The sequence below is a fragment of the Carcharhinus amblyrhynchos genome, chromosome 2, assembly GCF_965287045.1.
Source record: "Carcharhinus amblyrhynchos chromosome 2, sCarAmb.v2.hapA, whole genome shotgun sequence".
In the NCBI taxonomy this organism is placed as follows: domain Eukaryota; kingdom Metazoa; phylum Chordata; class Chondrichthyes; order Carcharhiniformes; family Carcharhinidae; genus Carcharhinus; species Carcharhinus amblyrhynchos.
In genome coordinates this window covers 41,917,958-41,937,298 of record NC_137325.1, presented here as the reverse complement: position 1 = coordinate 41,937,298, position 19,341 = coordinate 41,917,958, and the positions used below count along the sequence as shown (strand labels likewise).

General features: G+C 43.4%; 1 protein-coding gene across 1 annotated transcript in view; it reads right to left on the bottom strand.

Annotated features, from left to right (window-relative positions):
- Positions 1 to 19,341, bottom strand: part of myo10 (myosin X) — a 351,157-nt gene that overhangs the window by 67,360 nt on the left and 264,456 nt on the right. The window contains exon 20 of the mRNA XM_080204973.1: positions 15,953 to 16,077. Within this exon, the coding sequence (XP_080061099.1) occupies positions 15,953 to 16,077 (125 nt within the window). The remainder of the gene's footprint in view (positions 1 to 15,952; positions 16,078 to 19,341) is intronic.

Below are 19,341 nucleotides of genomic sequence, written 5' to 3'. Positions count from 1 at the left end.
CATAGCTGATCACATCATAGAATATAGAACAGTACAGCACAGTGCAGGCCCTTCGGCCCTCGATGTTGTGCCGAGCCACGACTGAACCCAAGATCAAGCTATCACACTCCCTATCATTCTGGTGTACTCCATGTGCCTATCCAATAACCGCTTGAAAGTTCCTAAAGTTCCAACTCCACTAGCAGGTAGTGCATTCCACACCCCGACCACTCTCTGTGTGAAGAATCTACCTCAGCCATCCCTCCAACATTCCCACCATGAACCTTATAGTTATGCCCCCTAGTAACAGCTACATCCACCCAAGGAAATAGTCTCTGCACATCCACTCTATCAATCCTCCTCATCATCTTATAAACCTCTATTAAGTCGCCTCTCATCCTCCTCCGCTCTAAAGAGAAAAGCCCCAGCTCTCTCAACCTTTCCTCATAAGACCTACCCTCCAAACCAGGCAGCATCCTGGTAAATCTTCTCTGCACTCTCTTCAATGCTTCCACATCCTTCTTATAGTGAGGTGACCAGAACTGCACACAATATTCCAATGTGGTCTCACCAAGGTTCTGTCTAGTGGCAGCATAACCCCACAGCTCTTAAACTCAAACCCCCTGTTAATAAACACTAACACACTATAAGCCTTCTTCATGGCTCTATCCACTTGAGTGGCAACTTTCAGAGATTTGTGGATATGAACCCTAAGATCTCTCTGTTCCTCCACATTCCTCAGAACCCTGCCATTGACCCTGTAATCTGCATTCAAGTTTGTCCTACCAAAATGAATCATATCCTGATTGAATTCAACATCCTGATTCCATCTTCCTCCCACATCCCTTGGTCCCTTTAACCCCAAGAGCTTTATCTAATTTCTTCTTGAAATCACATAACATTTTGATTCATCTACTTCCTATGGTAGTAAATTCCACAGATTCACCACTCTCTGGATGAAGAAATCTCTCCTCACCTCAGTCCTAAAAGGTTTACCTCTTATTCTCAAACAATGACCTCTAGTCCTGGACTCCCCCATTATTGTGAACATTCTTTCTGACTTAACCTTGTCTAATCCTGTTGGAATTTTGTAAGCTTCTATCAGATTCCCTCTCACTCTTCTAAACTCCCATGAATATAATCCTAACTGACTTAGTCTCATCGCATATGACAGACCTGCCATCTCAGGAATGAGTCTGGTAAACCTTTGCTGCACTCTCTCTGTAGCAAAGCATTCTTCCTCAGAAAAGGACACCAAACTGCATACAATATCCTCCAGGCATGACCTTACCAATACTCTATACAATTGCAGTGAAACATCCCTATTCCTATACACAAATCCTCTTGCTATAGGGTATGCGGATTAGGTTGATTGGCCACACTGAATTGTCCCTTCGTGTCAGGGGGACTAGAGGGTAAATACGTGGGGTGACAGGGATAGGCTGGGGTGGGATTGTTGTTGGTGCGGGTTTGAGAGACCAAATGGCCTCCTTCTGCACTGTAGGGATTCTGTGAAGGCCAATATACCATTTGCCTTCTTTACTGTCTGCTGTACCTGCGTGCTGACTTTTAGCGACTGATGCACAAGGACACCATGGTCCTTGCTGATGACACGAAGATGAGTGGAAAAGTGAATTGCGTGGAGGGCGTGGAAAGTCTGCAGAGAGATCTGGATAGGCTGAGTGAGTGGGCGAGGATCTGGCAGATGGAGTATAACGTTGGCAAATGTGAGGTTATCCACTTTGGTAGAAATAATAGTAGGAGGGATTATTATTTAAAGGGGGAAAAGCTGCAGCATGCTACGGTGCAGAGGGACCTGGGGGTCCTTGTGCACGAATCGCAAAAACCCAGTCTGCAGGTGCAGCAGGTGATCAAGAAGGTGAATGGAATGTTGGCCTTTATAGTGAGGGGGATAGAATATAAAAGCAGGGAGGTCTTGCTGCAACTGTACAGGGTACTGGTGAGGCCGCAACTGGAGTACTGTGTGCAGTTTTGGTCCCCATTTTTGCGAAAGGATATATTGGCCTTGGAGGGAGTACACAGAAGGTTCACCAGGCTAATACCAGAGATGAGGGGGTTAGCTTATGAGGAGAGATTGAATAGACTGGGCCTGTACTCATTAGAGTTTAGTAGGCTGAGGGGGGATCTTATAGAGACTTACAAGATAATGAAGGGCCTAGATAGCATAGAGGTAGAGAGATTCTTCCCGCTTAGAAAGGAAAACAGAACTAGAGGGCACAGCCTCAAAATAAGGGGGGGGGTGCAGTTTAGATCAGAGTTGAGGAGGAACTTCTTCACTCAAAGGGTGGTGAATCTCTGGAATTCTCTACCTGTTGAAGTGGTGGAGGCTACCTTGTTCAATATATTTAAGTCACCGGTAGGTAGGTTTTTGGTAGGCAAGGGAATTAAGGGTTATGGGGAGAGAGCGGGAAAGTGGAACTGATCCACTTCAGATCAGCCATGATCTTATTGAATGGCGGGGTAGGCTCGAAGGGCTAGATGGCCTACTCCTGCTCCTATTTCTTATGTTCTTACGGTCTCGCTGAGTATCCACCTCTTGCAACTGATTGTTTTAGAATGTTGTGCACTTTCTAAGCTGCTTTGGTGTCACATCTGTCAAATTCGAGCAGAGTTTTCAGAGCAGGCTGTTTGATATGAATTGGTCTGAAAGCTCTTTGATGAGATGGAAATGCTGAATAAAATATTTAAGCTTTGTAGTTACAGAGCATCAACTAGGGCTGGAAAGGCGCCAAAGAAGAGCTGCATAATAATGTTGAGTTAACATAGTGTGGCATAAGAGCTCTACTGAATGCATTCTTGATCCAAATCAAAAAGAGAGATTCCACAAGAAACAGGCAAAATCCATGGTTAACAAAAAAGGTCAAGGATATTGTCAAATTGAAAAGCAGGATATAGAAAGTGGCAAGGGTTACTGATAGGTCAGAGCTCCAGGAAGAATTTAGGGAGAAAAATAATTTTGAGAGAAAGCTTGAATGCAGCATTAAAAACAAACAGTAAGAGTTTCTATAGATATAGAATTGGGAAGTGACTGGTTAAGTAACATAAGAACTAGAAGCAGGAGTAGGCCATCTGGCCCCTGAAGCCTGCTCCGCTATTCAATAAGATCATGGCTGATCTTTTTAGTGGACTCAGCTGCACTTATCCGCCACTCACTATAACCCTTACTTCCTTTACTGTTCAAAAATGCATCTACCCTTACCTTAAAAAGTCAATGAGTAGTCTCAACTGCTTCACTGGGCAGGGAATTCCACAGATTCATAACCCTTTGTGTGAAAAAGTTCCTCAACTCAGTTCTAAATCTGCTCCCTCTTATTTTGAGGCCATGCCCCCTAGTTCTAATTTCACATGCCAGTGGAAACAACTTCCCTGCTCCTATCTTATCTATTCCCTTCATAATCTAATATGTTTCTACAAGATCTCCACTCATTCTTCTGAATTCCAATGAATATAGCCCCAGTCTATTCGGTCTATCCTCATAAGCCAACCCTCTCAACTCCAGAAACAACCTAGTCAATCTCCTTTGCACCCCCTCCACTGCCAGTATATCCTTTCTCAAGTAAGGAGACCAAAACTGTACACAGTTCTCCAGGTGTGGCCTTAACAGTACCTTATACAGCCGCAACATAACCTCGCTGTTTTTAAATTCCATCCCTCTAGCAATAAAGGACAAAATTCCATTTGCCTTCTTAATTACCTGCTACACCTGCAAACCAACTCCTTGAGATTCCTGCACAAGGACACCCTGGTCCCTCTGCACAGCAGCATGCTGCAATTTTTTTACTATTGAAACAATAGTCCATTTTGCTGTTATTCCTATCAACATGAATGACCTCACATTTACAAACATTGTACTCCGTCTGCCAGATCCTCGCCCACTCACTTAGACTATCTATATCCCTTTGCTGACTTTCAGCATCCTCTGCACACTTTGGTCTGCCACTTATCTTAGTGTCATCCAAACGTGGAATCTCTACGCTGAATTGATAACAGCAACCAAAGAAATGGCGGCTATGCAAAATGAAGTTTTTGAATCAGTCTTCACCGATGAAGACATTCAGATATCATACAGGCAGATTTCAACTAACGTGGTAGAACTTACAAAAATTCCAATCACAAGGGATTGAGTATTAGAGAAACTCAAGGGGCTAAAGGTGGACAAGTCATTAGGTGAACTGCACAGCTTAATGGAAGTGGCTGCAGAGATAGTGAAACTTTGAAGTTTATTTATTAGTGTCACAAGCAGGCTTACATTAACATTGCAATGAAGTTACTGTGAAAATCCCTAGTCGCCATGCTCTGGATACTCTGAGGGAGAATTTAGCATTGCTGATCCATCTAACCAGCATGTCTTTTGGATTGTGGAAGGTACCCGGAGGAAACCCATGAGACATGAGAAGAATGTGCAGACTCCACACTGACCCAAGCCAGGAATTGAACCATAGAATCACAGAATCCCTACAGTGCAGAAGGCAGCCATTTAGCCCATCGAGTTTGCACCGACCATAATCCCACTCAGGCCTTATTTCTGCAACCCATACACTTACCCTGTTAACCCCCTGACACTAGAGTCAATTTAGTATGGCCAATCAATCTAACCCGGACATCTCTGGACTGTGAGAGGAAACTGGAGCACCGGCAGGAAACCCACGCAGGCATGGGGATGTTGTGCAAATTCCGCACAGACATTGAACCTAGGCCAAAACTGAACCTAAATCCCCAACACTATGAGGCAGCAGTGCTAACCACTGTGCCACCGTGCTGTTCCAAGGCCCCCAAACTTGAGTAGTGGACCCATCAGTTGAAAGCTTTTGATTTCGGGAGGATACCAGAGAATTAGGAAACAGTCAATGTGACACCCTTGTTCTAAAAGGGAGAAAGTCAGAAGGCAGGAAACTACAGACTAGTTAGTTTAACATCTATTATTGGGAAGATACTGGACTCAATAATCAAGAGGAAATAGCTAATCATTTAGCAAGGGTGAATATTATCAAACTTAATCATTGTGGATTTATGAAAGGAAAATCATGTTTGACCAATTTGCTCAAATTCTTTGAAGATATAACAGGGAGAGTAGATAGAGGATATCTAGATTTTCAACAGGCATTTGACAACCACAATGATTAAGTTTGATTATATTCAGCTTTACTAAATGATTAGCTATAGTCTGCATTTTGGGATGACAGGCTATAACTAGTTGAGTGCTGCAAAGATCAGTGCTTGAGGCTCAGCTATCTACAATCTATATTAATGGCTTACACACGATGGGATTCAGTAACATCCAAGTTTGCTGAAAATTAAAAGCTAGATGGAAAATAAGCTGTGAGTTGGATGTAAAAAGACTGCAAAGGGATATACATTGGTGAAATGATTGGCTAAGAGGGTGGCAGATAGTGTACAATGTGGGAATAGTAGGAAGAATGGAAAAGCAGAATATTTACCAAAGTGAAAGGTTAGTAAACATTGATAATACAGAGGATTTCAGTGTTCTAAATCAAGAATGTTCAGATGCAAGCACAACAAACATTTAGGAAGATAAATGCAAGGGCGCTGGAATAAGGAGATCTTGCTGTAAGAGTTTGGGTGAGACTACACCTGGAATAGTGCATACAGTTGGTCGTGTTATTTATAGAATGTTGAGCTTGCTTTAGAGGTGCAAAGGTTTACTAGACTCATTTCCTACGAGGAGAAATTGAACAGAATGAGATGCGAGATGATGCATTTTAGTAGATCCAATTCAGGTGGCAGCTCAGGTGTTAGAATCCGTGATCAAGGAGAAAATAGCGAGGCATCTTGAGGGGAATTGTTTGGTAGAGCAGACGCAGCACGGTTTCGTTAAGGGGAAGTCGTGTCTGACAAATTTATTGGAGTTCTATGAGGATGTGTCTAGGGCGGTGGATAGAGAAGAGCCGGTGGATGTGGTGTTTCTTGATTTTCAGAAGGCGTTTGACAAGGTGCCTCACAAGAGGTTATTACAGAAGGTCAGGGGGCATGGAGTTGGGGGTAGGGTGTTAGCGTGGATAGAGGATTGGTTGTCAAATAGGAGGCAGAGAGTGGGGGTCAATGGGCGCTATTCGGATTGGCGGTTGGTGACAGTGGAGTGCCCCAGGAGTCGGTGCTGGGGCCTCAGCTATTTACCATTTATATAGATGATCTGGAGGAGGGAACCGAGTGTATGGTGTCGAAATTTGCTGATGACACCAAGATTGGTGGAACGGCAAATTGTGTGGAGGGTGTGGAGAGTCTGCAGAAGGATCTAGATAGGCTGGGCGAATGGGCCAGGAACTGGCAAATGGAATTTAATGTTGGCAAATGTGAGGTTGTCCACTTTGGTAGGAATAATGGTAGGAAGGACTATTACTTACGTGGCGAAAAACTGCAGCATGTGACGGTGCACAGGAACCTCGGGGTCCTTGTGCATGAGTCGCAAAAACCCAGTCTGCAGGTGCAGCAGGTGGTCAGGAAGGCAAATGGGACGCTGGCCTTCATAGCGAGGGGGATTGAATATAAAAGTAGGGAGGTCTTGCTGCAGCTGTATAGGGCACTGGTGAGGCCGCAGCTGGAGTACTGTGTGCAGTTTTGGTCGCCGCACTTACGCAAGGATATTTTGGCCTTGGAGGGAGTGCAGAGGAGGTTTACTAGGCTGATACCGGAGTTGAGGGGGTTGAACAATGAGGAGAGGCTGAATAAACTAGGCTTGTACTCGTTGGAGTTTAGAAGAATGAGGGGAGATCTCATTGAGACATATAAGATGTTGAATGGGATGGATAGGATAGAGGTGGAGAGACTCTTCCCGCTCAGAAAGGACAGTAGGACTAGATGGCACAGCCTCAAGATAAAGGGGGGGCGGTTTAGAACGGAGTTGAGGAGGAACTTCTTCACTCAAAGGGTGTTCTTATAAAATAACTGGCAGAACCATCTGGAGCATAGACACACAGAAAGATCTGGGAGTATAGGTCCACAGATCTTTAAAAGTGGCAGCACAGATGGAAAAGGCGTTGAAGGCGGCATATGGCAAGCTTGCCTTCATCGGACGGGGCATCGAGTGTAAAAATTGGCAAATTATGTTATAGTTATATAAAATGCTGGTTAGGCCACATTTGGAATACTATGTCCAATTCTGGTCACCACACTACCAGAAGGATGTGGAGGCTTTGGAGTGAGTACAGAAAAGGTTTACCAAGAGGTTACCTGGTATGGTGGGTATTAGCTATGAGGAGAGGTTGAATAAACTGGGATTGTTCTCCCTGGAAAGACAGAGGCTGAGGGGTGACCTGATAGAAGTTTATAAACTCATGAAAGGTATAGATAGGGTAACAGTCGAAGCTTTTTCCCAGGGTAGAAATGAGAATGACAGGGGGGCACAAGTTCAAGATAAGGGGTAAAGGTTCAGTGGAGATGTGCGGGGGAAGTTTTTTTTTTACACAGAGGGTGGTGGGGCCTGGGACGCACTGCCAAGTGAGGTGGTTCAGGCAGATACATTAGCAACATTTAAGACTTACCTGGACAGACACACGAACAGGCGGAGAATAAACGGATTCAGACAGTTGGTCTAAATAGGACAATGTGATCAGTGTAGGCTTGCAAAGCCCAGGGGCCTGTTCCTGTGCTGTACTTTTCATTGTACTGTGTGATCTCATTTAAACTTACAAAGTTCTTGCAAGGATAAATGCTGAGAGGCAGTTTCTGCTGGCTTTAAACTCTCTGTCATACAGCATGGATACAAGTTCTGCGCACATGAGGACGGTCTCAACAGGGATCTTGGGTTCATGTCGCACTATCTGTAACCTCCATGACTTGCCTGGGTTTGCAAAACCTCACTTACTGTACTGTCTGGAGACAACACATCTCTTTAACCTGTGATCAGTGCTCCTTCCACTCAGATTGTCGGCCACTTTAAGACTTGAACAGCAGGTTAGGTGTAAAGACTCACATTCTAATTAGTAATCCCTAAACTGTCTGTGCTTTATATGCTCTGTCTGAGGCCAGAACTCTTCATTCACCTGACAAAGAGGTAAACCTCGAAAGTTTGTGAGTTTACTATCAAATAAATCGGTTGGACTTAAACCTGGTGTTGTCAGGCTTCATACAGCATGGAAACAGGCCCCTCAGTCCAACTTGTCCATGCCATCCCCTTTTTTAACCCAAACTAGTCCCAATTGTTCACGTTTAGCCCATATCCCTCTCTGCCCATCTTACCCATGTAACTGTCTAAACGCTTTTTAAGAGACAAAATTGTATTCGCCTCTACTACAACCTCTGGCAGCTTGTTCCAGGCACTCACCACCCTCTGTGTGAAAAAATTGTCCCTCTGGACCCTTTTGTATTTCTCCCCTCTCACCTTAAACCTATGCCCTCTAATTTTAGATTGCCCTACCTTTGGGAAAAGATATTGACTATCAAACTGCTCTATGCACCTCATCATTTTATAGACCTCCATAAGATCAGCCCTAAGCTCCAGAGAGAAAAGTCCCAATCTATCCAGCTTCTCCTTATAACTCAAACCACCAAGTCCATATAGCATCCTAGTAAATCTTTTATGCACTCTTTCTAGTTTAATAATATCCTTTCTAAAATAGATATCTCAAGTGTGGCCTTACCAATATCCTATACAACTTCAACAAAATGTCCTAGCTCCAGTATTCTGTGTTCTGACTAATGAAATCAAGCATGCTGAATGCCTTCTTCACCATTCTGTCCATCTGGGATTCCACTTTCAAGAAGCTATGAATCTGTATCCCTATATCTTTTTGTTCTATTACTCTCCCCATCACCCTACCATTAACTGAGTATGTCCTGCCCTAGTTTGATCTATCAAAATGCATCACCTCGCATTTATCTAAATTAAGCTCCATCTGCCATTCGTCAGCCCACTGCCCCAAGTGATCAAGATCCCATTGCAATCCTAGATAACCTTCTTCACTGTCCACTCTCCCACCAATTTTGTCATTTGCAAACTTACTAATCACGCCTACTAAAATCTCATCCAAATCATTAATATAAATGACAAATAACAGTGCTCCCAGCACCGATCCTTGAGGCACATCACTGCTCGCAGGTCTCCAGTTTGAAAAACAACCCTCTACAACCACTCTCTGTTTTCTGTCTTCTCTTGAAAATAGGAATCACATTGTTAGGATAATCGGTCAGCCATTTAGGACTGAGCCGAGGAGAAATTTCTTTACTCATAGCATTGTGAATCATTGGCATTCTCAACCTTTATGGGCTGTGGATGGTTCAGCTAATGTGTCTGTTCAAGAGTCAGGCCAATGGAAGTCTTTGGATTATAGGAAAAGAGGTGTTGATGTTGGAGTTTAGTAGGAGCTCAATGTATGGAAAAATGGGCTCAAGGCCTTCTGCTCCTAATTCTTGAATCAATATTTATTTAAAAGAAATAAAAAATGTCTCCTCAGGCTTCTCACTTCAAAAGTGGGACTGTATGAAATTGTTGAATATGTAGTTGCTGGCATTTTTAATCAGATTAAGGCATTGGTGAAATAACATGAATTTCCATTCAATCCATTCAGTTAGAGTTGAAAAGCAAGAAAGTTCATAGAATTCCTACAATGCAGAAGGAGGCCATTCGGCCCACACACAACAATCCCATCCAGCTCCTACCCTCATAATCCCACTTATTTACCCTGTTAATCCCCTAACCTACGCATCTAGGACACTAAGGCTCAATTTAGCATGGCCAATCAACCTAACCTGTACATCATTGGAGTGTGTTAGTTAGGATTGTAGAATGGAGTAGTATATTTCCAAGTCAGGATGGGACTGGCTTGGAGGAGAACCTCCAAGAATCATCTGCCCTTGTCCTTCTTATTGGTCATGGGGGTTTGGAATGAACCCCTGCAGTGCATCTTGTAGACAGTACAAATGACTGCTACTGTTTGTCAGTGATAGACAGACTGAATGTTTGTGGAAAGGAAGGCAAATTGAGCAGGCTACTTTCACCTGGATAGTGTTGAGCTTCTTCATTGTTGGAGCTGCACTCATCCAGAACAGAAGATGATCATGCAACTATTCTAGAGACCGCCAAATAGTGAGAGATGAGCAAATCTTCAGGAAATCTCAGATATGCAAGATTGATGCAATGGTGATAATAAGCACCTTAATTACCCATATATTGATTGGCATAATGTTGGAATAAAGGGAAAGGAGGGGGTGGCAATTCTGAAATATATTTAGGGAAACTTTTGTATATGTTCTTCACCCTACAATACCTCCTTCCTAGTTGGACTGAGTGCTTAAGAATGCAGTGAAAAAAGTGGACCAAGTGTCTGTAGGGAACACTTGGGTAAGGCTGATGGTGGAATCATCAAGTTTAGATTAATAAAGACTAACAGGAAAAACTAACAGAACAATGGGTGACTTATGGAGGAGATGCGTCAGGTACAGGCTAGGTGTATTGCAACAAGGGTAAAAGGTAGAGAAACTAAAACCAGGGTTTCTTGGAGAGGGAAAGAACCTGGAAGAAAAAGAAAGACAATCTATGATGTATGCCAGGTGAATTCTTCAATCAATAAACAGGATAAATACAATAGTAATAGAGATGTGGTGGAGGAAATGGCGAAGCAGATTATGGATAGGTGTGGAGGTCACAGGTAGTTATCATGGGTGACTTTAACCTTCCAAATATTGATTGGAACCTTTATAGGTCGAATAGTTCGGGTGGGACACTTTTTGTACTGTGCGTGCAGGAGAGTTTCCTGACACAATATGTGAATAAGCCGACAAGAGGTGGGGTCTCATTGGACTTGGTACTAGGTAATGAACTGGGCCAAGCGTTAGATTTGTTTGTGGGAGAGCACTTTGGAGATAGTGACCATAATTCGGTGTCCTTCATTATTGCAATGGAGAGGAATAGGATCACATGACAGGGCAAGGTTTATAATTGGGGAAGGAGTAATTATGATGTGATTAGGCAAGAATTAGGGAGCATAAGATGGGAGCAGAAACTGTCAGGGAAGGGCTCAAACGAAAAGTGGAGCTTTTTCAAGGAACAAATACTGCGTGTCCTTGATAGTTGGGTCCCTGGCAGGCAGGGAGGAAATGGCCAAGTAAAGGAACCATGGTTCACAGAGGTTGAATGTCTTGTCAAGAGGAAAAGGGAAGCGTATGTAAGGATGAAAAAACAAGGTTCAGTTGGGTCGCTTGAGTGTAACAAGGTAGCTGGGAATGAGTTAAAGAAAGGGCTTAGGAGAGCTAGGAGGGGGCACGAGAGGTCCTTGGCGGGTGAGAAATAAAAGAATGACCAGGGTGAGGTTAGGGCTAGTCAAAGATAGTAGTGGGAACTTGTGCATGGAGTCAGAAGAGATAGGTGAGGCACTGAATGAATATTTTTCTTCAGTGTTCACTAAGGAGAGGGGCCATGTTTTTGAGGAGGAGTGCGTGATACAGGCTGCTAGGATGGAGGAGGTAGATGTTCTGAGGGAAGATGTATTAGCAATTTTGAAAAACCTGAGGGTGGATAAGTCCCCTGGGCCAGATGGGATACATCCTGTAATACTATGGGAGGCAAGGGATGAGATTGCGGAGCCTTTAGCTTTGATCTTTGGGTCTTCACTGTCCACAGGGATAGTGCCAGAGGATTGGAGAGTGACAAATGTTGTTCTTCTTTTCAAGAAAGGAAATAGGAATGACCCTGGTAATTATAGGCCAGTTAGTCTTACTTTGGTGGTCAGTAAGTTAATGGAAAGGATCCTGACAGATAGGATTTATGACCATTTGGAAAGATTCAGTTTAATCCGGGATAGTCAGCACAGTTTTGTGAGGGGTAAGTCCTGCCTCACAAATTTGATTGAATTCTTTGAGGAGGTAACAAAGTGTGTGGACGAAGGTAGAGCAGTTGATGTCGTATACATGGATTTTAGTAAGGCGTTTGATAAGGTTCCCCATGGTAGGCGCATGAAAAAGGTAAGGAGGTGTGGGATAGAAGGAAATTTGGCCGATTGGATAAGGAACTGGCTGTATCATAGAAGTCATGATGTGGATATGCCGGCGTTGGACTGGGGTAAACACAGTAAAAAGTCTGACAACACCAGGTTTCAGTCCAACCAATTTATTTGATAGTAAACTCACAAGCTTTCGGGTTAGCCCCTTCGTCAGGTGAATGGAGAGTTCTGGCCTCAGACAGAGCATATAAAGCACAGACGGTTTACAGATATGTCTGGAGACCATACACATCTCTTTAACCTGTGATCAGTGCTCCTTCCACACACATTGTTGGCCACTTTAGGACTTGAACAGCAGGTTAGGTGTAAAGATTCGCATTCTAATCAGTAATCTGTAAACTGTCTGTGCTTTATATACTTTGTCTGAGGCCAGAACTCTCCATTCACCTGACGAAGGGGCTAACCCGAAAGCTTGTGAGTTTACTAACAAATAAATCGGTTGGACTGAAACCTGGTGTTGTCAGACTTTTTACTGTATCATAGAAGACAGAGGGTGGTGGTGGAGGGAAAATTTTCAGACTGTCGGCCAGTTACCAGTGGTGTGTCACAGAGGTCTGTGCTGGGTCCTCTGCTATTTGTGATTTTTATCAATGACTTGGAAGAAGGGGCTGAAGGGTGGGTCAGTAAATTTGCTGACGACACCAAGATTGGTGGAGTAGTGGATGAGGTGGAGGGCTCTTGCAGGCCGTAAAGAGGCATTGATAGGATGCAGAACTGGGCCGAAAAGTGGCAGATGGAGTTTAACCCTGATAAGAGTGAGGTGATTCATTTTGGTAGGACAAACTTGAATGCAGATTACAGGGTCAATGGCAGGGTTCTAAGGAATGTGGAGGAACAGAGAGATCTTGGGGTTCGTATCCACAGATCTCTGAAGGTTGCCACTCAAGTGGATAGAGCTGTGAAGGAGGCTTATAGCATGTTAGCATTTATTAACAGGGGGTTTGAGTTTCAGAGCCGTGGGGTTATGCTGCAACTATACCAGACCTTGGTGAGACCAGGTTTGGAATATTGTGTTCAGTTCTGGTCACCTCACTATAAGAAGGATGTGGAAGCATTGGAGAGAGTGCAGAGGAGATTTACCAGGATGCCGCCTGGTTTGGAGGGTAGGTCTTATGAGGAAAGGTTGAGGGAGCTGGTTGCGTGGGTTTCCTCCAGGTGCTCCGGTTTCCTCCCACACCCCAAAGATGTGCTCTTAGGCTGATTGGTGTAACAAATTGTCCCTAAATTGTTCTCCCCTTAATCTGGTTTCCAATGGGGGTACCATAAGCATAGGCATGGGTCAAGGGTGGAGGAGGAAAAAGACATTGTTAAAATGGTGGCACGGGCTCGTTGGGCTGAAGGGTCTGTTTCCTGTGCTGTATTGTTCTTTGAGCTGGGGCTTTTCTCTTTAGAGCGGAGGAGGATGAGAGGCGACTTAATAGAGGTTTATAAGATGATGAGGGGGATAGGTAGAGTGGACGTGCAGAGACTATTTCCTTGGGTGGATGTAGCTGTTACTAGGGGGCATAACTATAAGGTTCATGGTGGGAGATATAGGAGGGATAGCCAAGGTAGATTCTTTACTCAGAGAGTGGTCGGGGTGTGGAATGCACTACCTGCTAGTGGAGTTGGACACTTTAGGAACTTTCAAGCGGTTATTGGATAGGCAGGCACATGGAGCACACCAGAATGATAGAGAGTGGGATAACTTGATCTTGGGTTCGGCACAACATTGAGGGCCGAAGGGCCTGTACTGTGCTGTACTGTTCTATGTTCTAATTTAGTGGGAAAGTAGAGTGGAGACAAAGGGAGCATATGAGAATAGAATAGCAATTAACACACAAGAGAACGAAAAAATCTTCCTGTAGCAAGCAAATAGTAAGCGGACAGAAGAGGCAGTGTGGGTCCTATATTTTTTGTTCATTTACGGGATGTGGCATTGTTGGCTCAGCCAGCATTTATTGCCCATCCCTAGTTGCCCTTGAGAAGGTGGTGGTGAGCTGCATTCTTGAACTATTGCAGTCCCAGAGGTGCAGGTACACCCACCCTGCTGCTAGGGAGGGAATTCCAGGATTTTGATCCAGGGACGGTGAAGGAACAGCAATATATTTCCAGGATGGTGAGTGGCTTGGAGGGGAAGTTCAGGAATTATCTGTCCTTGTCCTTCTAGATGGTAGTGGTCATGGGGGTTTGGAAGGAACCTCTGCAATGTATCTTGTAGACAGTACAGATGGCTGCTACTGTTTGTCAGAGGTGAAGAGATTGAGTGTTTGACAGGTAGAGGGAGGTGGAGGGATTGATGACTGAAAAAAGGGCATTCCAGTGGGAAGTGAGGTGGAGAGATGAAGGGAGAGTATTCCAGAGACTAGGACTTAGGCAATGGAAGGCACTGGAACCAATGGTGAAGGATTATAATCGGGAATGAACAAGCAGCCAGCATTAGAAAAGAGCAAACTTTTGGAGGGTTGTAGGGCTGGAAGAAATTACAGACATAGGGAGGGCAAGGCCACAGAGCGATTAGAAAAAATGGACTGGATTTAATGCTCCCTGCCAGTGGATCTGCCAGTTGGGGTGAAAATAGGCGTGGGGTAGGGTACATGTTAAATCCGGTGTGTGGCCTGGCTGCTGCCCACCTTCCACACTGCAATTATACCAGCAACGGAGTGGGCGACCCGAGAGCTGATGTAGCTTAGCAAGTGCAGGGATGACAGGGGAAAAGGACTTGCTACGCGTTAAGGTACAGGCAGCAGAGTTTTGGGTAACCTCAAGTTTGTGCAGGGTAAAATGTGGGAGACCAGGCAGGAGTATGTTGGAATTGTCCAGTCTACAGGTAACAAAGGCAAGGAAAAGGGTTTAAGCAGCGGTTGAGCTGAAAAAGTGATACATGTGATCTTATGAGGTGGTATAGCCAGTCTAATGACAGCGCAAATCAGAAGATGGAAGGATCAAACGTGACACTCGGGTTGTGAACAGACGAGCTTAATTCAGACTGCCCAGGCAGAGAGATGTGCTGGAATTTTATCGGGACTCATAAGACCACACCCGAGGCCAACAAAGAATGCCATTCTGCAAGCTTTGTCCATCTTAATTCTGGGTCAGGCATGCCAGCAAAATTCCAGCAATGGAATTGGTTGTAATGGAACAAACTTTGGAGGGAGGGACCAAAAATATTGAAAAGACTGAAGCCATTGTTGTACAAAATTTCTGCCCAACAGTACTGGATGTCAGATAAGCAATCAAATAATTCAGCAACAGGGAAGGAGACAAGAGAGATGGTGGTGAGGTAGAACTAAATGTGATCAGCTTTCATGTAAAAATTAACACAGTACCTTTGCATGATGTCACCTCAGAGTACAATGTGACTGAGAAATAGGAGGGACCCCAAGATCTTTGCGGGGTAACGGTGTGGGAGAGGGAAGAATGACATTGCAATGTAATTCTCTGGCTCACATTTGCTAAATTGAGAGAGAGGAGAGCAGTCCCACTCAGCTGGGTGACAGTGAAGAAGTACAGGAGGAAGAGTGTGTGGTCAACAGTGTCAAAGATTGCAGACAGGTTAAGAAGAATGAGGGAGGAGAAGTTTATCTTCACATTCTTCTGGTTCTTGCCCCTTGATCATCCCACAGTTCTCTCACTCCACCACTGACAATTGTGCCTTCAAGCTGTCAGGTCCCTGACCTCTGGAATTTCCTTACTAAACCTCTCCACCTTTCTCTTTTCTTTTAAGTCTAATTACCTAATTACTTCTTTTAAGTTTCTAGTTACCTATGCTAATATCTCTATGTACCCATATGTATCTGTCAAATTTTGTCTGATATGATTTTTGTGAAGTGCTTTGTATTCTTTAGTGTTAAAAGGTACTACATAAATGCAAGTGTAGTATTGTGGGTTGGGATTGGGTCAGTTTTATTTGCTAAACTAGTGACTTCGTTCAAGCTTATCTACACTATGTATTAAATAAATCTCCACAACACTAGGTGATCCAACAACACTAAGTAATCTTGATCTACAAATAATACCTTGCATGGAAGTTCTGGAACTGTCTTCTGACTGGGAATCCAGCTCGTCGTATTTTCACAGTTTCCAACATTCCTGAATATCTCAGCTGGTTTATTACAACTGTTTGGTCGAACTGATCTGGCATCTGAACACAGAAAATGAGAACAGAGGATTAGCATATTTGGCAGCAGAAATTAGCACTGGAACACTTTATAGGAAAAGGAAATAACAATTGTCCATCTTTCACCTGTAATTTGAAGTCTGTCAGCATTTCCACACTGTATGCAAAAGGACATTATACTGTCCTGGAAATAGATAACATTTCATCATACTTGTAGATTGAGGAAGGAATGAAAAATGTTACTGCATTTCCAAATTCTTCATCATGGTTTTACCATTGGTTTCAATCAGAATTTAATGTTTTGTAAATATATTAAAAGTAAATTCAGATAATTAACTTTAAAAAGGTTGAAAAGTGAAAAGGTTTACTGTAGAGCAGATATACAAATGCAGAATTGGTAAAACTTCCCAATGGATGGCACTGTCCTATAAAATGCATTAACTATTTGTGGTAGATTGAAAATTCTTCAAAGAAGTTACATAAGAAACATAAGAAATAGGAGCAGGAGTAGGCCATCTAGCCCTTCGAGCCTGCCCCGCCATTCAATAAGATCATGGCTGATCTGTCGCTGCTCAGTTCCACTTTCCCGCCCTCTCCCCATAACCCTTAATCCCCTCTCTTATCAAAAACCCATCAACCCGCGTCTTAAAAATATTTAGCGAGGCAGCCTCCACCACTTCAACGGGCAGAGAATTCCAGAGATTCATCACCCTTTGAATGAAGAAGTTCCTCCTCAACTCCGTTCTAAACCGCCCCCCCTTTATCTTGAGGCTGTGCCTCCTAGTCCTACTGTCTTTTTTGAGCGGGAATAGTCTCTCCACCTCTATCCTATCCATCCCATTCATCATCTTATACGTCTCAATGAGATCTCCCCTCATTCTTCTAAACTCTAATGAGTACAAGCCTAGTTTATTCAGCCTCTCCTCATAGCTCAACCCCCTGAACTCCGGTATCAGCCTAGTAAACCTCCTCTGCACTCCCTCCAAGGCCAAAATATCTTTGCGCAGGTGCGGCGCCCAAAACTGCACACAGTACTCCAGCTGCGGCCTCACCAATGCTCTATGCAGCTGCAGCAAGACCTCCTACTTTTATATTCAATCCCCCTCGCTATGAAGGCCAGCATCCCATTTGCCTTCCTGACCACCTGCTGTACCTGCAAGCTGGGTTTTTGCGACTCATGCACAAGGACCCCGAGGTCCCTCTGCACCGTCGCCTGCTGCAGTTTTTCGCCACGTAAGTAATAGTCCTTCCTACCATTCTTCCTACCAAAGTGGACCACCTCACATACAGTTACACATACGGCTTTAGAAATATGCATGAAGATGTTTGAAAAGATGCAAAAAGACCCCAAGATCTTGCCGCTGGCAAAGGGAAGTGAGTCACATCCCACATGGCCATCATTTTACATTTTCATTCATTCATTTGAATGTTCTCCCTAAATTGCATTAGCAAGAAGCTGAAATAGCAAGATGGCTTGGATGTAGATTTCCAGAGCTATCATCAACGATGAATTGCTGCAACCCATCCAAAGCCAAGTTTTCAACAGGATGAACTGTTCAGTGATATTATCTACCACCCTATCCTTCCTGCCCAAGCATCACCAAAAAACAGACTACATTGTTTCTTGACATCCAATATTCTGTCCACTACTTTGGAAGAAATGCTAAACCATTTGTGAAGTGACAAATTGACCAGCCTCAATAACTCAATTCTAAATATCTACTTTTCTATCATTTAAATAGTTTAAAGTCAGGTTTAATAGAATGTCTTAAGTTTGAAGGGAACAGCCAAAATAACATGCGCTGTTTAGAACCTTATTGTGCCAATAAATCTCTTTTAAGAAGATGAACCATTGACATAATTTGCAAATAAAAACATAATGTGAACCTCCCAGCTTTTTAAAACCGTACCTTGTTGGAGCCCTAGTATAAATAGTTTGATGGTCCTTTTACTTTCAAGGTTTAACTGAACTACTTTGACCTCATACTGCAATGCCAAAATCAGTCTAGCACTTTAGTGATTAGTTTCTATGGCAACGTTTTCCATGCTGAGGCTAATTCATGCCATATATTTGAGGGGGCCAGTGGACTACAATGAGTGCAGCTGTGACCAATATTAACCCACTGAAAGGCTGAGCCTCAACAAGTCACCGACTGAGACAAGTCAACAGTAGTCTTCACACAGTTTAAGGGTGAGTGAGTGGATCTGACTGACACAGATTCTCACAGCAAGCATACAAAGTGTGATCTGTTCTAGAATAATGGGCAAACACATTTCAATTCCAACTATAATCCAGATCTCCATGATTATATACAGTTCAAAAATGTGAAGTATTTGTCACATATATTTAAAGTGTATAAAATCATTGTCATAAGACTTTTTTTAAAATGGCAACAATTTTGGGCAGCCCAAACAGGCGGTAAAGCAATTACTTTCACCATGCAGGTGTACTGAAACTTAGTAATTCAATATGGGCAGTACGCTGGCACAGTGGTTAGCACTGCTGCCTTACAGCACCAGGGGTCTGGGTTTGATTCCCGGCTTGGGTCAGTCTGTGTGGAGTTTGCACATTCTCCCCATGTCTGCATGGATTTCCCCCGGGTGCTCGGTTTACTCCAACAGCCCAAAGATGTGCGGGTTAAGTAGATTGGCCATGCTAAATTGCCCCTTAGTGTCGGGGGAGCTAGCTAGGGTAAATGCCTGGGGTTATGAGGATAGGGCCTGGGTGGGATTATGGTTGGTGGAGACTCAATGGGCCGAATGACCTCCTCTTGAAATGTAAAATTCTATGATAGTATAGCCAAATGGAACTTAGAAAACAGAAAATTCTTTCAATTAACCTGCGGACATCATCAAGGCTTTACAGGCTAAAGACATATTTCTGACCAGGTTCACCTTAAGAAAAATACCATTTATAGGACTTTGTCTGGAAAGTTTATTATGTTTTTATTAATGAATCTCATCTAAAAACACACAAAATAAAATCAGTTTCTACAAAGTAATCTCTATTACTGAAAGCTACATCTACAAATAAGAGATATTTATATTCTGCTCTTATTCCGAAACACAATACTAAATTAGTACTGATTCAGTGGAGAAGAAAATCAAATCAAATATTATATTTAGTTGCAGTTTGACTACTGTAAGAACATAAATAGTAGCAGGAGTAGGCAGGTCTCTCAAGCCTGAAATGCCATTTAAAAAGGTCGTAGCTGTCTTCAACTCCACTTTCCTGCCCTATCATCATATCCTTCAGAATCTATAAAAATCTGTTGATTCCAGCTTGAT